This window comes from Oxyura jamaicensis, chromosome 2 (assembly GCF_011077185.1).
Source record: "Oxyura jamaicensis isolate SHBP4307 breed ruddy duck chromosome 2, BPBGC_Ojam_1.0, whole genome shotgun sequence".
NCBI lineage: Eukaryota > Metazoa > Chordata > Aves > Anseriformes > Anatidae > Oxyura > Oxyura jamaicensis.
In genome coordinates this window covers 21,180,235-21,207,322 of record NC_048894.1, presented here as the reverse complement: position 1 = coordinate 21,207,322, position 27,088 = coordinate 21,180,235, and the positions used below count along the sequence as shown (strand labels likewise).

Genomic DNA, 27,088 nt, shown 5'->3' with positions numbered 1-27,088 from the left:
TTCTTTTCTTTTCTTTTCTTTTCTTTTCAGCTCCTCATTCAGTCAAATGTGGATGTGAGACAGGATTGCTCCATTTTGACAAACCAATGCCAACAATTAACTTTGTATTTCCAGAGCCAGATGATGAGCTGTGGATTGGTCTAAATGACTTCAGGTTTCAAATGTATTTTGAATGGAGTGATGGGACACCTGTGACGTACACCAAATGGCATCACAACCAGCCGACCCATACACGCAATAAGGCAGACTGCGTTGTTATGAATGGAGAGGTACAACTCCTTCACTCCTTCTCTTCTTCATGCTTTCTTTAGTCTTTTGTGTCCCCCAAAAGGGAAAATCTGTGACAAGAAAAAAAAAAAGACAAAGGTTTTAAATGCTTTTAGGAACTTAATTTGAATCAGAATGTCTTAGTGAGAAGGAAGACTGGAGGCCAGATTTAGGAAGATGGCATGATGGAACACAAGAAGTGACACACTGTGCTGAGACTTGGTCTGCTTTCTAATAGTTGCACCATATCTCCCATCTGAAATTGGTTGAAGTAACTCAACTTTTGCATTCAACATGGCTGATCATAACTGTATAGTGTTGTTATTGGGATAAGGACTTTCTTGTTTCCCCTAAAGCATCAACACATACATTTTTTAGCTATTCTGGAAGCTCAAATTACTGGAAACACAAAAAAAGTTGGTACAAAAAATTACAGCCTGTTTCATTCTCACTTTAAAATTACATATCATAATACTATTGAGAAAGACAAATAATATATTTTTCATATTTTGTTTTTAATTTCTCCAGCACTTCTTGCTAGTGTAGTCTGGGTAGGTGAACATATTGTTATATATGTGTGTATATATACTGGTGAGAATAGGGTGGAACAGACTATACCCTTACTTTTCTCATTAGCCAGTGAAACTTTAATACATGCAGCCCTAATTCTCACACCTCTGAGGAAATGTGGCCCTCTGTTTGTTTCGTACCCTATTTGGGAGGTTTGGAGAAATTTTCAAGGTGTGGAAATTCTGAAACAACCTCAGCCATATGGAGAGAGATGTGGTAATGATAATGATAATGGTAAATATTCCTGTTGGACCTGGATTTTCCCTAGATTTCATTTCTCTTTGTTGTTTCTTCTTACCATGCCCAGGATGGAGCTTGGGCTGACAGTGCTTGTGAAACAAAGCTTGGTTACATCTGTAAAAGAAAACCTTTGGCAGAAGAATCAGGGGAAGCTGAGGTTACTTACCCGGGCTGCCAGAAAGTAAGTGTAAAACAAAAGCAGTGAAGGGTAATTGCATCTCACTTTCACTTCCATGATGGTAAGTATCATAGGCACCAATTATTTTGACTGTTCTTTGTGGAGCCCTGGAAATCTGTTAATTCATATTATTGATACTTCTCAGATTAATGGGGATGATATTTATTTCTTTATTCAGATAAAATTTAGGATCACTGCTCTTTTTTTCTTGGCTACATGTGCTCTTCACTCAGCTCTTTTGCCATGTGGAGCTGATCACTTCACCCATGCCAGCACATTGTCATGTTTTCAGGCTCTATTTCATGGGTTGCATACAGCCATCTTAGTTCAATCAACCCGTCTTTCCAGGAGGCAGGAATATCTGAGCTGACTATGTTGCAGGATGGCCTCTTGCAATAGCTGCACTTACACAACACGACAGCAGAGCAGGCTTTACAGGATGAACTGCATGGTGACTGTGAGCATGCTTTCCAGCTCCAAGCTACAACAACCATGGCCCGTTACACACAAAGACCCCTTTCAAGGGGCAATGAACAATGCTGTATTTGATTATACTCTTCATTTTGTCTCATGGTTTCTGAGGTTGATTTTGGCTTGGTCTCTGGTATTAATTTGGCTTTTAGAAGTGCACTGTGGTGGGCAATCTGACATCCCCCCTTGCGTCTCTGCTATTTGCACTGGCAGGGCTGGATGAAGCATGGCTTTTACTGTTACTCCACTGGGCAGTTACCAGCAACATTTTCAGAAGCAAAACAAATCTGTGAAGAAAATAAAGCTCACCTGGCTACTGTGACCGACAGGTATGGAAATGTAATTCTTATCCTTTCAAACGTGCAACCAAGCCAAAAATTCATCTCTTCCCATTTTGAGATTATTAATAGCATCCAGTGCGATACCAGCCCTTTGGTGGAAAATATAAAGTAGAACTGAGTAAATATTACAAAATAAAACAGAGGATGGTACGTCATAAATATCAGTGTTCAATCCACAGCTGCTACTCCCCTACACTCTCATTGAACCCAATAATAAAAAAATTGAGTCAGCCCCTAGCAACCCCAAATTGCCAGACTGTTAAAACTCATTGAATTAAAACTAAACAGATAAATGTGGAACTATTTACTTCTTGAGGATATGAGCTTTTCAGACTTTTCCTTGTAACAGGGAGGTCTGAAATATTACCCTTTTTAGAATAAAAGTAATTTTTTTTCCTAGACTAAAAAAAATTAAAAATCTAAGCCTTATCTTGAAGCTCATTAAAATACTGTGTTACTTATTTGTACAGAATGAATAACAGAAATGCATTAACCCAAGTATCATTTGGTTTATGCTGTTCATCGTACACTACAAAGGGAGAGTAGAATCACTTTAAATTCTAAACAGATTTACATTACAAAATGGTAAAATAAACTTAATTTATGTAATAATAAAACCTATAAAATTAAGACCATTATGCTCGCTTCAAACCATGTTTATTTTTCCAACATATTAACAATTCTTCTTAACTTTACCACATTTGCTACAATGAACTGTTTGAAAAAATGGGAAATTGCATTCGTAAATTACTTTAGTGCTTATTCTTCACAGATATGAACAGGCTTTTTTGACTTCTGTAATTGGATTTAATCCAGCAAAACATTTCTGGATTGGCCTCTCAGACACGGAAGAAGAGGGGACATTCAAGTGGGCTAGTGGGGATGCGGTCATCTTCACCCACTGGAACGTAGGGATGCCAGGTACGTGCTGCGCGGCAGCAGAACCTCCATGACCAGGGATGCAGAATTTCTGCAGTGGGGGGGCAGAAAGTTGGAGTTTAGAAGCTAGAGGGTGGTTTTGAAGCTCTTCCGCCATAAATGTGCAGAAACAACCAGGCAACTTCTGTTTGTGCTCAAGTGGTTGAACTGGGGATTGTGGTAGCCCATCCAAGAGGTCGCCTGAGATTGCAGGTGTCTGCTGATATCATTCACTCTTCGTTATCTGGTGGTTTTGATATTTTGGTGAGTCATAGTAAGTCATAGTATAATATAGAAGGAATTGGTTTATAAATTAATTCAACTGCATGTGGACTACTGACATCTGAATGCAGTGGGTACAGGTACCTTTTAAGTAGATAGCATATGCTTTAAAAAGATGCAGATATTTATCAATAAGGTTTAAAACTTTTGTCTTTCATGAAGGAAGGGAGCCAGGCTGCGTGGCCATGAGAACAGGAACTTCAGCTGGATTATGGGATATTCTCAACTGTGAAGAAAAAAATATGTTTCTGTGCAAGCAGCTGGTGGAGGGTGTGACCCCCCCACCCCCTCCAACGAATCCCCCACTCCCGTCCTGCCTGGAGGGATGGCATTCTGTTCCTCAGAGCAGCTTTTGCTTCAAAGTAGGTGTTTAACATCTGAAGGCAAGCATTTGTCATTTCAATAAATAATGTGTTTTGTCTGTGCATGGAAGGGGGATTTTACCCTGCTTACCTGGTCAGTAGTCTGCTGTAACACATCTCCAGCCATGCCTGCGTGGTGAGGCCAGGTGGTGCTGGAAGTGGTGTATGCAGGTGGAATTGAAGTTTGGACCACAGGGACTCTGAGATGATGGGAAAGACAGAGTTGTGGTAACCAAATTTGGTAGGTGACCTCACAATTATGGTGGCACAACTAAACTAAATGGCAAGTGATAAAACTTGAGGCCGGGAGACCAGAAGAAAGACAGAATGCTGTTTCTAAATTTCTGTTAATATCTGAGACAATGTTTAACTTCCCACTTTTCACAGATTTTTCAGAGAGGAAGGGAGAAGATGGAAACATGGCTTGGAGCAAGAGATTTTTGCAGAGCCATTGGAGGAGATCTGGCATGTATTCACAGTGAAGAAGAACAAAACCTAATAGCGGGCATGTAAGTATCTGCAAAATCCACTGTTTAGGAAATAAAGCATTTTAAAAAATGACCTTTCTGTAAGACATAAAGAATTTCTGATGATCAGTTTCTACTTTGGAAAGACAATATGTATTTTTGCAAAGTGGCAGAACTAAACAGCTGGAGAGAGATGAGAAAAGGGCTCCTTGGCAGGCCTTTGGTTAGATGCATCTATGTGTGGAAGTAGCCTGAATATATAAAAATGATAGAAGCATCAGAAAAATTAGTTTAAACTGAGTTTATTTCAAAAAGGGAAACCTGATCTTTTTAGCTCATTTGTAATTGACAAGTAGATGAAATAGTCTTGATTAAAGGAATACTTTGTGCTGTGAAAGGCACAATTCTTTCTTTAGTTATGGGAAAAAAAATGGAGACTAAGGGAAGCCAGACCTATTGATGTGTATATATAAATGTTTAACTCAAGCATATGACTACAGGCAAGTCTGAGTTTGGATGCCTAAGTTTCTCTGGGGTACTGAGACCTTCAAATATATTTTCACTTAACTCAGAATTTATGGTATTGTGATATCTATGATCCTCCCCGTTCAATTCTCTGTGTCCCTGTTTCCTGTCATGTGCAGTGCTAGGGTGTTTATCTCTACATAAAAATGGAATGATTACTTTATATGAATGTCTCAAAGGGTACTTAAAGTACCAAAACACTGAGAATGTAATGATATCTATTTCCCATCTCTGTTTCACACTGTGATTGTGATATTTGTGCATAATCATTCAGGAAGAGAGATTATCTTCACATGTCTTACTGGATGGGTTTAAGTGCTTTGGACTCTGATGGAGGATTTACATGGAGTGACGGCTCACCAGTGAGTAAATAATCTCTTCCAGCTTTTTTGCTCATACTCCATATATATCTTGGCAGACAGGTACAAACCACAAGTGAGTATAAATCCTAACTTCCCAGTCCCAGTCCAGGAATTAGTTTTTATCTTTTGTTTGTTCACAATCCCACACAGTAGTACGTTTTTTATAGCAATGAAATAACATCACCAAAGATGGTGATACTTTCTTATAAGAATACTCTTATTTACTTATAAGAATACTTATTGTCTATCTTGGTTTTAGCAGCTCTGTTTGTAACACCCTTTATATTCCCATTTGACATTCACTGTTAGAAATAACTCTATATATCTAGTCAAACTAAGTTTTGTGGCCCTTGCCCTCTGACATAGCAAGGCAAGGCCCAAATCACTACAGCAATTACAGATTTCTCAGATTGAAACATCAGAGCAGAATAATCAACCTCGGGATCAGAGGAAGATTGTTAGATCCTTCTTTCTATAACTTAACAGGACAAGTTCATATCTCCTGATAAAAATAAGGACAACAACTTCTTGTCTTACTAGCATAGCTTGTAGATACACACAGTGTGATCATCATTCTTTACAATGGTCAGGTCCTTCTTGCAGGGTCTGGCACCAAAGCATAAGATGGATCATGAAATCAAGTGAAGTACATACTTCTTTAACAAGATAATATAAGACAATTGTTTTGTTTCAGAAGAAAGTACTAACAAAGTTGTATTTCCACTGTAGGTAAATTTTGAAAAATGGGCGAATGGAGAACCAAACAATTACGATGGAAATGAAAAATGTGGAGTGTTTAATGGCTACAATGATATGAACTGGAATGATTTATTTTGTGAACATATGCAGGACTATGTTTGCCAAATAAAAAAAGGTAAGATGACTTTTTTTTTTTTTTTTTTTTTTTTTTTTCCTTTTAGAAGTGTTTAGAAAAGATTAAGAACATTCTCTCCATGTCAAACCGTCAAACCACAATGTCTGCATGCAGTAAAGCTAGGTATGCCATCAAGTACAATGAAACAGTACATTTCAATTTAAATAAAAGCAGCTGAAAACAATGAATTCTTTCATGAGATACATGTGTAAGCTTACAGTGTACATGCAGCATGTTGAGGAAGTTAAATTAGGTAGCCTAAATCATGCATAGTTTCTGTAAGCTTAACTTGTGTCGGCTCTAACAAGGTAGTTTGCTGAGTGTAACACTTTTTTTTTCCAGATATTTTTAGAAATTCTCTGAAAAACAAACAAACAGATTAACCTCTAGGATTTGTTTTATTGATAGGATTTTAAATCCTAACAGTGTAATAAATATATTTAATTGAGAGATGTAATAAGCTCAGATATTGATTTATATTGCAGGAGCATCATTGAAACCAGAGCCTACGTACACATTTGGTAAGTCTTGTACTTCTACAAACAGAAAGAAGTTTTCATATGATGACATTAATGTCTATTACAGACACTCTGCTTAATGATTCATCTTGCAGATTATGAATATATTGTTAGTGAAGATGACTGGATAATATATAATCATAAGGAATACTACTTTAGCAAGGAAGCAATGGCAATGGAAAAAGCGAGGGACTACTGCAAGAAGAATGGTGGTGATCTTGCCATCATTGAGGGTGAAAGTGAAAGAACATTTCTTTGGAAATATGTAAGAAACTTGCTTTACTTCAAAAATACACAGTTCTGTCCTGCACTGAAGTACCTTTTTCACCTGGCTTCTGAAATATTACAAAGTGGTCCCCATCAGAAAAAAGCAGTGCCACCTTTCATGGGCCTATCTAATTAGAAGCTTTACCATGACCATTATTTTGATAAAAAAAATGCTACATGTAGACAAATCCTCAGTTTCTTTGCAAGAGCATTCCCAGAGTGTAACTTTCAAAAACCCCATTCTGCTTATTTGAAAGCTAGTTACTGAGGTTTTTTTTCACCTCATTCTCTTCACATTTTTTTTTTTTTAAAAAAGCTTTTTTCCTCTTTTTGTCAAAATAGATTTCAGATTTCAATAAAAAAAAATTAAGCCAGACTACTTTCTAATAGGAAGTGAATAACCTGTTGATGATAGTCTTTTGTAAATAGTTTGAAAACAAATATGATTCTTTCCTGTCTTCCACATGACTAAGTACTAAACTCAACTGTTTACTTGTAACGTTTTGGCAAATTCTCATGAATTTTTCCTAAAACTCTTAAAAATACTGCTTTATTTTATAACCTGCCTAAGAGTTTTTTTGTTTGTTTGTTTTAATCTTCTTAACACAGTATTTTACTCCATTTCTTTTCAACCCATACTGTTTTTATTTTTATTTAAATACTAGAAGTTGGATAAGAATCTTACATTTTGCAGTTCAAGAACATAATCTCAGTGAATCCCTGCACACTGCATACTGTGTAACTGTACAACTAAAACTAAAGTATTTTTAAGTACTTGTTTATTTGAAATCTGTTATTTTTACATCTCACTGAAACTTTTTATTCTTATTTTTATTTTTTTATTTTGTGTTTGTCTATTTTAGATTTTCTATAAAGATTGGGGAAATAACTTCTATATTGGCTTAAGTGTGAGCCTTGATAAGACATTCCGGTAAGTGAAAATATGAAGTTTGTCAGACTTATACATCAAGTGTGAGTATTTGGCATGGCTGTCTGTAAGACACTGGTCATGTTCAATGACGGACTAAATTTGTCTACAGCCATATTTTGGCATAAAGGTTTAAAATACAATTATCATCCTTAGGATAACAGTTCCTCCGCTGTTTTCATTATCTATTTCCCTATCTATTTCCCCTTCTTCTAGTTCTAGTTCTAGGTCTTTTTTTTTTTTTTTTTTTTTTTTTGGGACGGCATGTTTACTCAGTCAATGCAGTTTCATCTCAGACAAAACCTTCCTCCCCCCTTCACCTTATGCCTTTTTCTAGTGTCTTTTCCTGGGATTTCAAGCTTGGTAAGATGAGTCTCAGCCTCTTCATTTCTCTTAATTTCAGCCTTTCTTCTAACCTCTCGGGATGCCTTTCTTGTTCACAAGCCACAGAGACTCATCTCTGTGGAGCTGAGACAGTCTTATCCCCTGGAGCTTCTTCTCTCCAGTTTTCCTGTAGGTTTCCTTTAGGTATTGGAAGCCCACTTCATAAGGCCTCCATGGCTGAACGACCCCAACTCCCTCAGCCTGTCTTCATAGGAGAGGTGCTCCAGCCCTCTGATCATATTCATGGCCTTCCTCTGGATGCATTCTGGTTCATGTCCCTCTTGTGCTGGGGGCCCCAGAGCTGAATGCAGCACTCCAGTTGAGGTCTCACAAGAGCAGAGCAGAGGGGCAGAATCACCTCCCTTGTCCTGCTGGCTATGCCACTTTTGATGCAACACAGGATACAGTTTGCTTTCTGGGCTGCAAGTGCACATTGCTGGCTCGTGTTGGCTCACATCATTTGTCTTTGTATTATTTCTCTCTATTTATTATGCACTGTTTTTCCTGTTTGACTGAGGAATACTCATGAATACTCAGGAATTCAAACTAGAAAAACACTGGATCAGGTGTTGTCTGAAGTCTTTCAGTCGTGGCAGATTCCCCACTTGACTGTGCTCCCACCAGCACTCTGATGCTTTTTTTTTTTTTTTTTTTTTTTTTTGAGAATAAATTTGTGAATCACCAAATAGGAATTGTTTATTACACAACTGAAAGCAATAGGTATGTAATATTAAAGATCTCCTTTGTTTAATAAAATGGTTCTCAGTGTTCCCCAGTATAAGGTTCAAGGATCTCTCTTACCCTGCAAGATCTTATATTACATTATTATTATTATTATTATACTATATTATATTTTATTATATTATACCTTATATTTCTTTTTTTTTGGCCCCAGGAAATTACTAAACAAGGCTCACATTTCTGCTTCTGCATTCCAGGGAAGGTGATGTCCAATGTTACACTGGTGTGTTTTCTTTAAGCTATTAATGCTCAGAGGCCAAGAAGGCTGCAACCACCAGCTGATTAGTTGAGACCAGTTCCAGGTCAACTGAATAGGTAGTTGACATAAAGGTTTTTTTTAGTGATTCCAAGTGAAAGGTCTTGCTTTCTTTTCACCAGAGAACAATGTATGTTGGTAAACTAGGATACAGGAAACAAAATACCAAGCTCTAGTATGTCCCTTACAAAGAAATACTGCTCTGTTCAACTAAGAATTATTATTCCCCTAAATTGCTTCTTTCAGATGGATGGATGGAACTCCTGTCAACTATGTTGCCTGGGCTCCAAATGAACCCAACTTTGCAAATAATGATGAAAACTGTGTGGTTATGTATACCCAAACAGGTGGGTGCTGTAACAACATTCAGTCTGCATGATGTGGTATAGGCTTGGGAGAGCTGAATGTTTAAGTCAGGGTCTTAGAGATTTGCATCAGATCTCAGAGAGGTGAATTAAACATTTAAAGTAAAACTCCCCTTTGGCAGTGTTATCACTTTCAAACATTGAAATATTTATGTTCTCAGCCAAAATATTTATATTCTCAATTTTGCTGGAAACCTGAATATTTCTAAAGAGAATGTACATAAAAATTACTCATTATTTCAGGGGGAGAGAAATATAAATATGGTAGTCAGTTCTACTTCCTATGATGGATTTGTTTTAGGAAAGGATACTCTTTATCACAGTCTTTTTTTTTTTTTTTTTTTTTTTTAATTCTAATTTGTTTTCAGGTACGTGGAATGATCTCAACTGTGGCAGTGTTGAATTATTCATCTGTGAAAGGCTTAACAGAACTGTTCGCCCAACTATTGCTCCCACCACACCACCACCAAAGGGTGGGTGTCCAGAAGACTGGCTTCTCTTTGATAACAAGGTGAAGTATGAAAAGTCAGTGTACTGTATTTAAACAAACAAACAAACAAACAAAAATACAAAAAAATATCTTTGGTTCAGTTTTTAAGTTGTAGCAGGGTTTTTAGTTATCATAAAATATGTTCTGATCATGTACACATATGTATAAATGACTCTAAAAATAAGATTTCTGATATCGAGATTATAGTCTTTATTGGGCTTACAACAGTTCTGAAAGAGGTCATGAGCCATACAAGAACAAAGCTTAATCTTCATCTATTTTCTTTTTTCTTTTGCTATGATTTAATATTAACCAAAGATGGTTGAGCTGAGTGGTTTCCCTTGTGTGATAGAAGCAACTGCAAAGCTGTTGTATGTTCTTATTTACTTCGCTGTGTTTATCTGGCTGTCATTTATTGCTTGGACACTGCTTTGTGCCTTGCCTAACATGCACTGGCTCTTAGACCACTAGGGCACCTTCCTTTGAACATATTTGTTAGGTTCTTTATGCAACTAAATATTTGTTAAAGTAGACCAGTTATAAGCTTCACCACAATTTATTATGTAAGATCACTCTTGGTCTTCTCAAAAGACAAAATTTCAGGAAAAAAGAGTATATACGTTTAAAACCCAGAGAGTTTTGTCACTAATACAAAACTATAAACAACCAGTGTATGCTGTTAATAATACATCTAGCAGTAAAGATAATCCTTTATTGCATTGCCTCATCTGGCTCCCTCTCTTTCTCCCCTTTCCTCCCGTCCCCTCTCTCTCTCTTTTCTCTCTCTTTTTGCTAAGCCAAAACAGGATTTAAGTTTGTGTGAGATGCTGTCTCCTCTTTCCTTCCCTCTCTCACTTCCAGGGAAAAGAGTCACAGATAGAGATTTTTCCCTTTTGTGATGCTCACTCAACCTAAATGTTTCTCTCTTTCTTACCTCCTGGAAGGGGAGCTTCCAGGCATTCCTCTCCTCATGTTTAGATAGCACTTGACTGTCTTTCATTTCCCTTTTCTCCCAAGGTTCCTGATTAACTTTTCTACTCCATGCTTTGATTAGCACATTTGTGTTGCTTGACACTTGATGTTTAGCTTCAGTAATGTCTCATCCTTATTGCACATTTCTTTTTGAGGTCTTAGGCATTCCTCACTTAAAGCCAAACCTCTGAAATGCTGAGGAACCATCACTTTTGCTTAATTTATACTGAAATTGTTAGACTGACATTGTTTTAAGGAGATGCTAAAATATGGAGCTTTGTACTGGTTGTACAGTATACAAGTTCTCTTTCAAGAAGACCTAAAGGCAAGCTAGAGAGGACAGTTAAACCACCTAATCTCCCTTTTTTTTGTGTGTAAAATATCTAATTTGTCTCACTTGTTACAAACAATTGCTTTGACTTGAAACTCTGAAACAACATCCAACTACAGCTTTGGCACACTTCTTCTTTTCAGTGTTTCAAAATATTCGGCCTTGATGAAAATGATACACTGACGTGGCACGCTGCACGGAACAATTGTATTAATTTTGGAGGAAACCTGGCTACTATTTCAAAAAAGGAAACACAAGGTATAAAGTACAAGTCTTTTGATACTGAATGAGACTTCAAATGATCATTGAGAAACAGGTTAAAACAAATGTTAAATTTTCTGAAATATATGCCACATTAATATCAAGTCATATTTAATGAACAAATTGCATGGTGGAAAAAAAGTTTGTGTAGATATTAGTGTGCTGATTACCTGTGTGCTGATTAGTGTGCTGATTTTGTATTAGGGGCTTGTCATATAACAAAATGCCCCAGTACTGGAGTCAGCATATTACTTTTTTTTTTTTTTTTTTTTTTTTTTTTTTTTACTGAGGCCTCAAACTTCATTACTGAATGTAAGGCAAGAAAAGTAATGTATATAATGAAAGGAAATGTCATGCCACAGGTCTGCTGAGGGCTGTGTAGACCACCTCTTAGCTCGTTCCATTAGTGCTTGTGTTTTATCCTTTTTACTATAGCAGAGGAGGGACAGTCTTTCAAAGTCAGTCTAAGCAGGAGCTAAGGGAAAAAACATTTGGCCTTCCTACATGCTGAGGTCTCGGTACATACATGATTAGTTCTTAAATAGTTTTATTTTCATTGTGTCTGTTTAGAAACCAAATCTTGGGATCGGGTTAACAAAGAAATTACTAAAGAAGAAAATGGACTGCAGTCTGTAGACTCATTTTCTGTGTGATAAGGTGTACTGTACTGATATTAATTTCTGTAATACCATTAGAACCATTTTCTGTACTTCTTCAGATGATCAAAAACACAGAAGAGTGTGCAGAAAAATTCCTATAAAACTGTTGAAAACAATTATATAAATCAAACTTTGTCCATGTTTTTATTTTTGTCGTAAAATTACCTCTTTATTTAAAAAGAGAGAGAAACAAAAAATCATCATCCTTGTTCCAGGCACTGTTCTGTTTAGGGAAAGGTAAATTCAGTTTCCCTCATTGTGCAATTAATCTTTTTCCTTCAGCTTTCCTCATGTCCCTCTTAAAAAATGCTGCAACTGATGCCTGGGTTGGACTGAATGACATAAATCAGGAGCATGTTTACTTATGGACAGATGGAAGCCCAGTTTACTACACAAATTGGGCAAAAGGTTCCCGAAGTTATTATAGTAAGGTAAATACTAATTTAAGTTTATCGCTTATTCATGATAACTATGGTAGATGAATAAAATATATGTACCTACAATATTTTCTGTAAAGTTTCCTTTATAAAGTTTTTTAATGATCTTGTTGCTTCTGAAAGAAAAAGTCATGTGGAAGATCTACTTTAAGACATTTTCTTCAACTGCTTTGTTTTGCCAAGATTTTTTATAAATCCAGACAGATATTTGGAATTATTGTACAAAATTCAGACAAGTGAGCTATTTTCCTTACTTTACCATGACTGATCAGGAGATTCAAATAAACCATAGTACAGCAATACCTGCATAATTTAGTGATACAATGAATGTTATTTAGACTTCAGGAAAATATGAACTGTACATTTTGCATTTCATGGTGCTGCGCTTAGTAAGATAAATGCATTGAATGCGACCCTCAGAAGGAAAATATGGGTCTTCCTTTCTTATTTTATTCTCCCTCTATACCTTCTATCAGATTTTCTCAGTTTCACAGAAACTTCACTTCCGTGTGCTTTGAAACTTTCAGCACTGCTATAGAATTTTGTGTTTAGTTGCAAGAGAAAACTTAGTGTTTTTCAATAATTTTAAAATGGCTAATGAAGAATACTGATTGATAGCACCACTTCTGCGCTCCTTTGCTAGTTTTACCAAGTTTCTCTCTTTTTCATGACAGAATTGTTTTGAGTCTTGCTGAAACAGGAAACAGCTCTGTGAGGTCCAACCTCCACTGCCACCCAGGCTAGAGCTTGGTTTTAGGCTCTTCAGGACTTCCCCATCTTACACACACGTGCTTTTTGTAGAAAGCTGTGCCCTTTTCCCTTCACAAATTGTTCCCCGTGCACTTTCCTTCAATTGCTGCTGGGCTGTTTTCTCTGGGGGGTCAGAGACAGCATGAGGTTATGCTGAGATGAGGGAGGGAGAACTGTTGCTTCTTGCTGCAGAAAGCTGGAGGAGGCAAAGGAGGAAGCAGAAGAACCAAACCTGGGGTGCAAAGGGTTGGGGAATTGTCCCCCACAAAACAATTTTCCTGTTTGCTACCTCTGTGCTACTGAGTTGTGGTGACATCTTTGGTTTCTAGTGCCAGACTGGTGCAGAATGAGGGTTTTAGCTCTCTAGGCAAGCTTTAGTGCTGATAAGAGTTTCTGCATAACCTCCAGGAAAATAACAAAAGATCTTAAATGTCCTGTGTGCCATATCTAGAATATGTGCATCTACCTGCATGCACACACACACAACTGCAAGCACAGAGATTATGTACTTACAGATAGTCCCAGATGCTTCTTCCTGCCTCTGAGCTGTGATTTTCAATCCCTTCATCATCCAAGTACAAACTGTTCTACAGCCAAGTTGTAAATGTCTATTGTCATATTACTGCTTCTGACCATTTCTAATATAAGTTCATACAGATTACTTTATTTTACTCAACTGTGTGTTACAGGTGAGTCTATATATCCTGTAGGAAAAGGAATGTTTCCTATTTTCCCACATCATTTTCTTGGTAATCTCCTCTTCCATGTAGGATGACTGTGTCTATATGATAAAGAACCCTATTGAACAGGCAGGGAAATGGAAAGATGAAGAATGTAAAGCAAGCAAAAGCTACATATGCCAGAAAAACACTGGTGAGTTTTCCTTCAGTAATTTATTGTGGTTAAGTCAAAATTAACTTCCCATATTCCATATGATTTTAACTGAAATTAATATGACATTGTCACATGCACTAGAAACCATTTCAATAAAATGAGCACACATTTTATTTTCTGGAGAAAAGCTCTTAATATTTCCTATTTTAAGCACCAGACCAATACATTAAAAATAATAATAAAAACAAAACCTCTATGGAATATCACGTATTTTACTTTTTTTTTTTTTTTTTGGCAGTCGGGAGGGAGTGAGTGAGAAAAAACAGTGAAGTACTTTACTTTATATGGGCAAATTCTTTAAAACTGAATTCTACTGTTATATTTAAAAACACTGCAAGAACTTTGTTTTGAAAATTTGCCCTGCTTGATTTCCTTTTACAGTCTTGGGCAATTTCATCATCAGCAGTTATATCTTTCTTTGCTCACAGCATGCCAGTTTTACCCTCTGCTGCTTTCTTTACTCTTTTTCTTATCAGAAATACACCAAATACTAGTATATCACAGAAAAAGTGGGAGGATTGTTCCCTTTCATGCCTTACAGTCACTTTGGGAAGTTTATTGGGAATGTTCCTGGAAGCAATACAGATATTTATGTTTAAAAGTAATTCTAAAAAGAATTAGAAAAGTTTGTTACAGAATGTGAAAACATGGCTTCATCACTGCAGTGTTAGTTGGGAAAAATCTTAATTTGTTATTGCAGCCTCCTTCAATTACTTGACTACCATGATAAAATAGATCCTCTTTCAGCATGATAATATGTCTAGCCAAGATATAGCTAAGGACTTTCATTTTTGTTTGTTTGTTGCAGACCCTAACCTGCAAAATTCCCAACCCACGGTCCCGATGTTCGGCTTTAACAATTATGGTGATGACCGCTATGCAGTCATCAACTACAAAATGAGCTGGGAAGAGGCACAGAAGAACTGCAGAGACCAATATGCAGAACTTGCCAGCATTCTGGATCCTTATGCTGAATCCTACCTGTGGTTACAAATATTAAAGCATGGGGAGCCTGTATGGATTGGTCTTAACAGCAACACAGTAAGTCAATCAAACGCTTGACAATCATACCTCTACTCTAGGTCAACATAGATAAGCCGTGTTTCTTGCTCAGAGCTTGGCAGGAACCACTCTTGCAGGCTCCAGTGTCAATGCTCTTGATCAGATCTATGACTGCTTGGCAGGAATCAAAGTCTTGCTAAGGCACTTGACTTTGCCCCACTTCAGAGGTTTTAAACATCTAAGCATTTGGCCAAATTGTAAGTCAGAACTTCCACAGCCCACATTTCAAAGGCCACAAAGGATACAGCTGCAGTAGCTAGTGGTTTCAGTGGCTTCAGTGGCTTTGAATTTTTGCTTCATGTGCTGTGGCTGGGCCACACACTCACATGTGGCTGCACAGCTGTTTCTGAAGACATTCTGTGGAGCACACCAAAGAAACAGCTTGGCTTAAAAGTGGTTGTTTCTTTGTGAGGTTATTATTATTTCAATTTACAGCCTAGCAGTACAAGAACATGAACTGTTGTCCAAGCAACAGGAGAGCTGCAAGCTGCAGCACAGAGGAAGGAGCAGGCCTCTGGCAGGGAGGATATGTTAGGTTGGTTTTCAGAGCTGATGCCAGTGCCTGATGGAAAGCTGCCAACAGCCAAGAGCGTGAAGGTCTGAAAGGGGAAGCACTTACTAAAGGCATATAAAAAGGACATGAAAAAAGATGATGCAGCTGGATATTTGTGGAAACAGAGTTGTGAGGAAATAAAGAGTGGAGAGGTAGAGCTGGAGCTTGGTGGGACATGGGGCAGAAGGAGGGCACAGTTCCTGATGTGGGAGGAACCACAGCTGAACTTCTTTGAGAGCAGACATTGGGAAACCAGGATTAGATAGGTAGCTGGGATGAAACTTCGCCAGGGAGTTCAAAGGAAAAAGGACAGGAAAGCAACTGTTACGGAGAACAGAACAGGAGCCTGCCTCCAAAGGTGGCAGGAAGAAGGGGTCAGACTGCACAGGACAGGGTGAGAGGAGCCCTGGATGTGACTGCTCTTAGTCATGTTTTGGAAATAATCATTAAATCCATTGAAAAAAGATCATGTTGTAGAGAGAAAAATAGTAGCTGGTCTTTGCAAGAGCTGAAAACCTATTGCAAGCCCTGTTAGCATGAGTGGCAGAGGTCTGTGGTATCTATTTTTTTTTTTTTTTTTTTAATATAAAGGAGCTTGTGTTAGAGGAAAGTTTCCTCTAAAGGAATAGTTTCTCTGCAATCTTTATTTCATCTGTGTATATCTGGAGTCCATTGATAATTTTTTCTTTTACATATCCATATTTGTTACCACAAGGCTCTTTGTCTCCTTACTGCACAAGACAGACGGTGTGAATTGAACAATGCAGGTTGAATAGTGAACAATGCAGGTTGAATAGTGAACAAATATCATTAAGATTACTGTCCTATCTGCTGTAGAGAGTGGAAGCTTGGACCAGACTTTTATATAATCATTACAGAGGAATAATAAATTATCTACAGGAAGCTGTGATTCTGACCTGTCCTATCTTTTACATACCTGCAAGCAATCTTAATATTCTTTTAACCTGATTCATGTATGTGACATAATCTTTATTGTCATTTGTTTTTAGACTCGTGGCCGTTACATGTGGTCAGATAGAAGGAGGAGCAGGTATTATAACTGGGCCAGTGGAGAGCCAAATAAAAACACGGCCTGTGCCTATCTAGATCTGGACGGTTTTTGGAAGACAACATCTTGCAATGAAACATTTTTATCTCTCTGTAAACAATCTGACGGTACGCTATCAGTAGGAAAAATGTGATTAGGGAGACTGGAATTTAAATTCTTCTCTTTATTTGAATTTAGGTTTTGCACATACACAATGATTGTGACAGAAGTTTTATGCTATGTGATAAACTATTGCTTTTGTTAAGGAAGAACACCTAGTCTTGAACAATTTCCAAAGACTTTCACATTTCATTTCCCAGACCAGTCAATATGTGCACATCATAAAGTAAGCTGCAACATTTCATGCCACAATAAGTGCATATTTTCTGCTTCCTTGTTTGTCAGGGATTGCAGAATTGGTCAACCTTAACCCAACTGTAAATACATTAATAATATATTTTACATTTCAAATTATCTTCTGTAATATAATAAGATATATATAGAAATATATAGAAATATAGATAAGAAACTTCACTTTGCAGAACCAATAAGTGCAGATGGAAAGAGGACCAGGAGGTAGACAAATACAGAAGCAACCAAAATAATGAATTTATATTCATGAAAAGTATAAGATACTGGGAAATTTTGCTTGAAGTACTTTTACTGAGGTACCATAGGGGTTCAAATATTATACCTAATTATCAAACATGTTTTAAATTATGTATGGAATTTATGATCTCTGTACCAGAATTCACTGCAATTTTTTTACTCATTTAAGCTCTACTTTTTTAGATGTAGAGCTTAGGGATATGGTTTAGTGGGGACTGTTAGTGTTAGGTCAGAGGTTGGACTTGATGATCTTGAGGTCTCTTCCAACCTAGAAAATTCTGTGATTCTGTGATTTGGCTTTAATCAGGTCATTCAATAGGTTGCTATTTCTACTTTTACATAATTTAAAATGCATGTAAAAAGGCAGATACAGACAGCTTCTCTGACCTTGCTACAAAGCAGCTGGACACAAGTCACTGGCAGTACATAAACCAGGCCAACACAGTCCAACTATGCCCAATACCATGTATGCTTCTGCTGCTGTGGAGTATTGCTCATTCTGCCTTCTCTTTTCATTGTTCCTCACTCTTGCTCTTAGAAGGGAGCTGCTTGGTAGTTGTATTCTCAGGAGAACAAAAAATACTTACGCAACATAGAAAATCTGGCAGCTGCAAAGCACACCTCAGCAGTGAATGAGTGGCACTTTGGGTAGCCATCCCCCTGTGGTGGTGGTGTTGAGATACTTTTGGCATACTGACCAATTCTTTTTTACAAGTTTTGAAGTTTTAAATTGCCTGGCTGAAGACAATTACAGTTAGATTCCAGTAAGCCTTCCTGAGCAGGTTGGAGAACAGCCCCGTCTAGAGTAGTGGTTTACCATGATTAGTCCTGCCTTTTTTCATTAGTTAAGCCTATGGGATATTCCTTTTACTGGAATCACTGTCAAATTGGTAGGGCTGATGTGTGGTGCAGCAGTACATGTTTCCCTCGTCTTTTAAAGCCCTACTGAAATCTGTCTCTCCTTAACAGAGTTAATCCCTAGTGAACCACCACAGCTTCCTGGAAAGTGTCCTGAACCGAAGCGTGGTAGATCTTGGATTCCCTTCCGTGGCCATTGCTACTATGTTCACACCACTTCTGAAGAAAGCTGGCCTGATGCTTCCATGATGTGTATTCAGATGGGTAAGTGCCTCCTTTTTTTTTTTTTTTTTTTGGTATATTTTAAATGTTGTTTATGCCCAGAATAATGTCACAGGTTTCAGTCTAAATTTCATTTTTGTCTTATTCTTCCATCTTTTCACTAGTTCTAATAAAAATTCAAGAACCTCAGAGACCAATGTGTCTTAATCCTTTTTCAATTGCCCATTAGCAGGGTAGGTGCTTGAAAGCGTCCACTTGTCTTTTTTACTCCTCCTCTGTTATACCTTATACCTCCCCATTCAATCCATCATCACTTCAATTTTGCTGTTTGTTTTATCTGACCCTTTTGATGGCTATTCTACATTTTGTCTTTTCTTTCTATCTGAAGTTCCTACTTCTGTTTGTAGAGGGTCTGTATTCTTGGTCTCAATTTGTTGCATTCCCTATCAGGTTGAAGACAGGTCATAAAAGGTAGAAAAAAAAAAAACACATACTGAACCTTGGGAAGGACTTCTATATTATTTTATTTATTTTATTTTTATTCTTTTATTTCTTTATTTTTTATTTATTTTTAATCCAGAACCAAGGGACACTGTATAGATTTGTGTATGTATATCAATTACAAACTAAAGCTAATTTACTCTCAAGCTTCTCTACTATATGAAAAATCTGATCATGAATCATATCATGATTGTTTACTGAGGTAGATAATAGTGGACAATATTGCTGAAATTATATGTAATATTTAATTGATATTTTAGGTGCTTCTCTGGTTTCCATAGAAGATCCAGCTGAACTGAACTTCCTTTTACTTTACTTGTCTCCACTTGCAAGTGACTTCAGAAGGTTTTGGATAGGATTATTCAAAAATATTGATGGTAATTATTTCAAAATGCATATTAGGATAAAAATAAATACTAAATAAACAGAGAGAATGCTAAATAACACTAACATTAAATACTAATAAATTAAATATTAAATAATTAAACAAAGAAATCAACTGTTAAGTGTTTAATAGCTTTTCAGCTAAAATACTTACAATATATGCCAGCTAAAGGCCTATATTTTTTGTATCTTAATGGTAATTAGAGTATAGTTCAGTCTGTACAATATATGAGCTTAGCACTGCTTACTGCTTACTAACTAAACTTACTAAATTTATTTGAGTTAGTCACTGTTAGTCTTAAAAAAAAAAAAAAAGTCTAACAACTGAGAGCTGAGGCAGCCTTTAACTGAAATTTATTTCTAAACAAAACAGAGGATAGCAGCTCACAAGCTGCCTAACAATATTTCTTAACCTATGTTTTTTAATCTTTTTCTTCATAAATTTTTGGTGGAACTTTTTGCTTTCATCCAAAAATATTTCAGCTATTTATTTGGAAATGCAGTTCAAAATTTCTCATTAAAAATGTTGATAAAAACAAATTTTGATAATATTTCCTGTATAACTATAATTCTGAATCCAGTTTTTCACAGCAGGCTTTGAAGGTAGGTCTCCAGAACAAATGGGCTGCTGTGGCCTTGGCTGTGGCTGCCCAAGTCTCTGTCTCTCCCCATAAGCAATGGCAGGAATCTTGTAACATGGTTGGCCAGGCTGATCTGTTCTCACTGAAAACTAACAATACAGAAGAAGTGATTTGTTTCCTGCCCTGGTCCACTATCTTTCCACATCGCTACATGCCAGTGAAAGCAGAGGTAAAGGAAAGTGCAGCTGCAGACAGGGGGATGGAGATGGTGGCACTCAGGTGGCAGTGAGTGGATAGCATATCCTGTCATGAAAGCACACCCTGAGGGAGCAGAGATGACATTTATTTCTACTTGATGGCCCTCAACAGGAGATGAGCAAAAAGTTATTATTAAAGAGATCTGATTCGGATTGCAAAGGCAATTGATTATTCAGTGATCTTGGATCCACAAGTAAAGAAAATTTTCTGAGTGATCTGGATCCTTAAACTTCAGAGCATGGCTCATGGAGGCACTCTGCTTTTCTGAAAAAATAAATAAATAAATAAATAAAATAAACAAACAAACAGGTGTGTTCTGGGCACAGACTTCAGCTGAAAGTCCTCGGGTAGCCTTTGCATTTCTTTCTTTCTTTGTTAACAGCCATGGCCCTGGCAGGTAATGGAGTTAACTTTGTGTACAGCATATGAGCATTACATTTCATGCATTCCCATCTGAACATCTCTGACAGTAAAGACAAAAAACTCTGTGATGATAAATTAATCAATAATAAATTCCATATGCAATGTCATTGGGCCTGGTAGGCTAGAACTGACTCCCTACTTCATTCACTTAAAATTTAATACTCTTCATTTTAGGGGAATGGTTATGGGCAGACAGAAGTGTGGTAGAATATGTCAACTGGGAGAAAGGAGAGCCTACAGTAATTTTTGATGAACACTGTGTTGACATGGATGTCTCAAGTGGAGCCTGGAGGAACTATTACTGCTCTGTTGACCAGAATTTCATTTGCAAAATCCCCAAAAGTAAGTTCTGAATTCTGTTTACTGGGTTATTTCAGAAGTAGCAGTTAACATATATCTGGTCAAACTAATCATACACTGGGTACTCTTTATGTGTTGATGTTGATTCATGTGCATCTGCGTCAAAGACAAGAGTAAGGACAGAAAAGGAATGTTGGGGATTTTTTTTTTTTTTTTTTGGATCTCCACATGTTGTCAACGGAGTCATTCACAAGCTTTGCAGGACCCAGACAGAGAGACCTGCATGGAATCGACTGAATTACAAGCAATGGAGGGAGGAAAACAAAAATACAGTTTAAATGTTTTCACGTGTAAAGATGCTTTTCAAGTGTAAAACATTGGATTCCTCTATATGAAGGATGGGTACTGTGGAGGAGTGAAAACTTAGAACATCTGTCTCCCCTACCAATAGAAGTGCTCAAAGCAATTAACAGTGAGACAACAGTTTGGGGTTGTTAGAAAAAAAACATTTTAAACAAGAATACTTCATTAAATTATTGTGAATTCTCAGGGAAAAAATATATTATTAATCTGTATTATGTAAAATCTAAAAGGAACACAAAGTAACAACTATTTATACACTGTGTATTTAGTCTTTGAACAGTTGTTTGCAAACCGTGTATAATATATCCATATTTTAATTTTAAAGTTATTGAAGTTGAACCAACCCATGATTCATCTGTCAATAAAGGTAAGTTGATTTTTTATAAGCACGTTAAAAAGAAATTTCAGTACATTTATATGCATTCATTATTTTCAAGTAAAATTGCCTCTAGATGAGTTTCATTTAAATATCCATCTAACTATCACTGATGATTTTATTTTAAACTTGTTGAAAAGAAGAACTTTTCTTTCAAACTGGGTGGCTTATTGATATTTTTGTTATTTTCTGAATAAAGTGGGGTACAATATAATGCTAATTTTAAAAGAAATGTAGGACAGATTGAGCCCAGTTTTGCTCTGCCCATTGAGACTGGGTGTTGATTCTAAGTCTGGTTATGATTGTTCTGTACTTTTGTAGTTCACCCAGCTGGTTTACATACGAAAATATTTGTTGTACACAATAGCAGTCTCTGTTCATTTGTAGTAACTGTTCTGTTTTGTTTTTCATAGCATCAAAAAGAGAAGCTGCTGCTTCATCCTCACATAGTTTAAGTGTGATGATTGTTATACTGATCTTCCTACTGCTAGCAGGAACTGGCCTTACAGTCTATTTTTTCTATAAGAAAAGACATGAACAGAAAACAATTACAGCCAGTTTTGACAATGCTATATACTGTGGTGATACTGACCCTGGAACTCATGAATCAAGGTGCCTTGTGACCAATATTGAAGAAAATGAACAGGCAACGGTTTAATAATCAGGTCAAACTTGGAAATGAATTACTGTTTCATACTAAGGACTGATTTGGAAATGAATTAAAGCACTGGAATATCAGAATTCTTAAGTTAAAGTGATTTTCTTCTTTGGAAACTCTAGTTCATTTTGCACAGGTTGCTTCTTGCCTTATGTACTAGCAGAACTAAGCAATCTTGCAACACTCCGGATCTGCTCACAGACAGCATTACCTGGCAGGACATGCTTATGACCCTGGAGCTACACTGTGTAAAGGAACACTTGGGCTGTTCCAGTCTGTATGGGTCCTGCATCACTTTTGGGCATGAAGAGAACCATACTCATCGCAGGCAATTGTGAGAATAAATGTCTTAACATTCTCCAAAAAGTATATCCAGATCTGTAGGAATCCTGAAAATGCCTCTACTGATCTCCACTGACTGATCACAGACTGGCAGAATTGCATGGGTCGGATGGGACCTTGCAGCTCACTTCATGCACATCCCTGCTTGAAGCAGGACCAGCTCCCTGCCCCAGCTAGGCGGTCAGCTCCCATGCTTATCCACACTCTTGGTGAAGATTGCTTTCCTTATACTACATTTGAATTTCCCTTGCCTTCCCAATTTTGCACAGCAAAAGACTGCACACCTCTGAGAAAATTTTGGTTGCATCTTTTCTCTAACCGACTTGTAGTTGAATACAAGACTTAGGTCTCCCCTTAATTTATTCTCTCTGCTCTTTCAGATTCTTATTGTAACCACATGCACATATATCAAGTCCCCTACTCCTTTCAGTGGCCCGTGGCTAGACCCTTCATTTTTCCACCATCCAGTTCCAGCACTTACTTATACATACTTGGGGGTATAACTTACTAGTTATACCCCCACAGGTGAAGCTAGACTTGAAATCATTGACAATATATTACTCTTTAGACCTGCTGGGCCAAGCAGTTTTTCACCCACCTTGCCGTAGACCAACTATATTAAGAGAGGATTTTGAAAGTCCTGCTAAGATCAAGGTAAATGACATCCACTACTTACTCCCTTCTCTGGTGACTGCAAGACAATAATTTTGTCATAGGAAGTAATTGGTTTGGCCAGGCATAATTTGCCCTTTATAAATGTGTTCTGGCTGTTCCCAGTCACCCTTTTTTGTCTATTTTGTTCCTGGAAATCGTTTCCAAGAGAATTGTTCCATAATCTTCCCAAGGACTGAGAAGAGGCTGCCTGCATTTTTGCTCCCAAATCCTCCATCATTCCTGTTTTGAAGGTATGACATCTGACTTTTCCAGTCACAGGTGCATTTTTTTCCAGGTGAATCCTGCAGTCACTGTGATGTGTCAGAAGTGACAGAGTGCAGAATCCCAGTGACCACAGACAACTCCCTCAGTACCCTCAGATACATTCCGTCAGGTCCCGTGGACATCTATAGGTACAGCTAACCTTATTCCTAACTCAATCCTTCTGCACCATGGGTTGTACTGTTCTTCCCTAACAGCTGCTGCTAAATGCAGAGACCTGGGAAGTGTGAGAAATGGTTGATAGCATTGAATACCTCAGCCCTATGTCTTGTAGGTCTCCTAACACATTCAGCTGTGGGCCTGCATCTTCCTTTTGCAGCTGAGGTACCCACAGAAATCCTTTGTTACCCTTCATATTCCTGGCTAGTCTGAACCCCAGCTGAACTTTGCCTTTCCACATTCTGTCCCAGTGTGCCCAGGACACGTCCCTCTTTGCATGCTGGGTAGCTTGTTGCCTTTTTCACTTTCCTTACACTTTGAGCTTTTTGAGTTTCCAATCAATCAGAAATTCCCCATGGGGCTAGGCCTGCTTGCTGCCCTGCCTACTTCGTGTCTTGCATATTGGGAGAAACCATTCTTGAGCTTTAAGGAGGTTGTCCTTGAAGATGGAAAAGCTGTCCTCGGATCCTTGGCCTTTCAATAACCTCGTGCAGACTTGATTTTTCTTTGGATCAATGTCGTATAAATTCAGGTCAGAAAGTTCCAAAATACAGATAGCATGCATTCTCATACTGGGATATTTAATTCTACAGCACATACCTGTAGTATGGGAATGATGCAATACTTCCGAGTATCTCATCACAAAAGTATTATTAAATCTAATTCTGTCAGTCTTTTGTAAAATTTCAGTCTTATCTGAATAAACACGTTTTCCCTTTATGACTTATATAAGCATTGAAAGATCAGCTATAAGAGGTATGAGTGTACTGTGAATAGAAATATGTTCTCGTTTAAATAACAGAATAGGAATTTCAAAGAAAAGAGAGAGAATGAGCAGGATACTTAATACACAGCTGACAAAATTGTGTAAAATTTATCAGTGAACTCTCCAATACCAGTGAAGATTTTGTACCTTTTTAGGCCATTTTTTTTTTTTTTTCAAAGTCTAATGAAGCTTGTTATTAGAAAGGCTTTTGTAATTTCTAACTGAGTTTTCTCTGTCAAATCTGTTTCAGTCCTGTAAATTTCATTCCAGACTTCCATCAGGACTGAGCTGATAGCACTGCATTTTATCCAAGTGTATCCTCTGTGTTCAGAAAGCTTGGAAATACACAATTGGTTCCTATATATAAAAATATTTTAAATATTTTCAGTGTATTATATGCCAAATGTAAACAAACAAATGACTCGAAGTTTGTAGTCTCAAGAATATCTTTATTTAATTTGACATTTTAAAATATTTTAATCTTTTGACAATTTTTAATCATGTTTAAATTAAAATATTTTTCTTGTATATGAAATGCATGTAAATAAGTTTTTGTTCTACTTTGATTCACAAAATAGTCATTAAAAGGTTGGTTATAAGTAAAAGTTTGTGTCTTCTTAAATAGAACAATTTATCATAAAAGTAAAATAACAGAAAGGAGGGATGGGAATCTTAAAGTTCTGTATTCAAAATAAGCATCTATTTTTCTTAGTCAACCATGTTCTTTAATTCTAGTAGTGTTTTGTCTTTACCATCCCATGAAACAACATCTCACTGTTTCTTTATTCCTGACATTTGAAAGTTTACCTCAATAAAATATAGTGTAGTTTAACATTGTTCATGTGCTGTACTGAATAGATAGACGGTTGTGAAATTAATTTGTGCCTTCAGGTGAGACTCCAGTGGTCAAGAGGCAGATTTTGCAGGTGTGAACTGCTCCATAAGCATAAAGTTGCCCTGATGTCACCATAAGAGGACACAGGAAAAGTTTGGGTTCATTTTCTCTCTTCTCTGCTGTGCCATTATCTGACATATCCAGCCTTCTTCCTTCTCTGATGTTCTGCGGGGCACAACTTTTAATATGATATTTGATAAATAATGGCATTTAAAATGTTTTAAGAATATGCTTAGCAGTTCTAGTTCCTCTGAGAAAATATTTACTCCCATTTCAGGAGAATGCAAGCAATGTGAGCGTTATACTGTCTTTTTTATCCAGACTGCTCACTCGAGAAGCTAGATGAAATTAATTTCACCTACTTTCAGAACTTGTTGACATAACTCTCCCGTGTAGTCAATGCTCAGGAAAATACTTGTAGGGTTATCTGTTCCATGGTACACCAGAAGTGGCTAATTATGGGACAGAGCTTCCAGAGGTGGGAGGAAGTAATGTTCAGTAATGGGAAGAAGAGGAGTTCATGCAGTCAGAAATGTAGCCTTGGGTTGATAAGAGGATGGATCTTACCAGCTGGGAGAGCCACAAAAGGCTGGCCAGTCCCAATGGCTTGGCATGGCAGGGATGTTGGAAATGCTGGAGTGCAGAGAGTTCAAGGGTTGGTTTGTTACTGCAATGGAATTGGAAGACTCCTGGTTATGGAGAAGCAACAGGGGGAATGAGCATGCTTTAAACAGGAGCTACCAAAAGGGACATTTGTGTTTGTTCCCAATTTGCCTGGGTACTCTATGTTCTTTGGAAAGGCCACAGATGGGGATCAGGGGGAAGGGAGGCTCCCTCCACACCTTGCACTGGCTCCCAATGTCTTCAGAGGGCAGAGTCATCTGGAACGATGAAGAGGTGGCTTCTTCATTGAGAGCAGTGAGTATGCACAGGGTGGGGGCAGCACTTTGTAGCATCATAATGGAGTAGAGACAATGGGAGGGAGTCTTTAGTGCGAGTAGAAACCAGGGCTTTTGTGAGAGAAACAGAAAGTAGATTTGTGGGGAAGCCCATGTCAAGGAACAGATTTCTCCTGATGTCAAGGAACAGATTTCTCCTAGAGAGGTATAGAGAAATTGTGTGGGCTCTTTTACAACACATGTCCTGGGACATGCTTAATCTGAGGAAAAGCTGCCAGTAATTTCGCCTACGAGATCTGGCCAGTTTGGGTTCTACCTGCTGGGTGGAGAGAAAGCAAGTTGAACAGGGAGGAAAAGGTATATTTGATATATGAGTCCTGTGGTCAGTGGAGGGAATGCGAGGGATGAATCAGCCATGAGGAGGCAGGTGGGAAAGTCATGAGGATTGGTTACTCATCTTCTGTCACCCCAAAGACTTCTCCTACACCCCATTTTGCAAGAAAATTACGTTTTATTACCAGACAGTGGGAACAGCATCCTTTTCTCCTGGTGATGGTGCTTCCGATTCCAGAGCTACAACGTGGGATGGTGATGGTAGTTAGGCTCCTATCAGAAAGCAAATTAAAGACATGGTTTTCTGTGTACTATGACATAATGATAAAGTTGAAACCAAGCAATAATTAGGATGTATTTAGAGTGAAATCTGTTTACAACTAATTTTTAACAGGAAATGGGAAAACAGAAATGTGCAGTCTCCACACTGCAAAAATAACAAATGTTTGGGA

The 27,088-nt window shown here is 37.5% G+C and overlaps 1 protein-coding gene across 1 annotated transcript in view; it reads left to right on the top strand.

The window, feature by feature from the left end:
- LOC118161493 (macrophage mannose receptor 1-like) overlaps positions 1-24,847 on the top strand; it is a 37,247-nt gene extending 12,400 nt beyond the window's left edge. Inside the window, exons 8-30 of the mRNA XM_035316922.1 lie at positions 115-269; positions 1,145-1,258; positions 1,940-2,055; positions 2,840-2,988; positions 3,430-3,629; positions 4,017-4,138; positions 4,896-4,983; positions 5,713-5,857; positions 6,343-6,378; positions 6,471-6,640; positions 7,506-7,573; positions 9,198-9,298; positions 9,685-9,827; positions 11,253-11,367; positions 12,312-12,460; positions 13,987-14,089; positions 14,919-15,151; positions 16,736-16,901; positions 18,352-18,504; positions 19,224-19,340; positions 20,784-20,951; positions 21,598-21,639; positions 22,062-24,847. Coding sequence (XP_035172813.1) covers positions 115-269; positions 1,145-1,258; positions 1,940-2,055; positions 2,840-2,988; positions 3,430-3,629; positions 4,017-4,138; positions 4,896-4,983; positions 5,713-5,857; positions 6,343-6,378; positions 6,471-6,640; positions 7,506-7,573; positions 9,198-9,298; positions 9,685-9,827; positions 11,253-11,367; positions 12,312-12,460; positions 13,987-14,089; positions 14,919-15,151; positions 16,736-16,901; positions 18,352-18,504; positions 19,224-19,340; positions 20,784-20,951; positions 21,598-21,639; positions 22,062-22,306 — 3,098 coding nt within the window. The 3' untranslated portion in view covers positions 22,307-24,847. The remainder of the gene's footprint in view (positions 1-114; positions 270-1,144; positions 1,259-1,939; positions 2,056-2,839; positions 2,989-3,429; positions 3,630-4,016; positions 4,139-4,895; positions 4,984-5,712; positions 5,858-6,342; positions 6,379-6,470; positions 6,641-7,505; positions 7,574-9,197; positions 9,299-9,684; positions 9,828-11,252; positions 11,368-12,311; positions 12,461-13,986; positions 14,090-14,918; positions 15,152-16,735; positions 16,902-18,351; positions 18,505-19,223; positions 19,341-20,783; positions 20,952-21,597; positions 21,640-22,061) is intronic.
- The last annotated feature ends 2,241 nt before the right edge of the window (positions 24,848-27,088 follow it).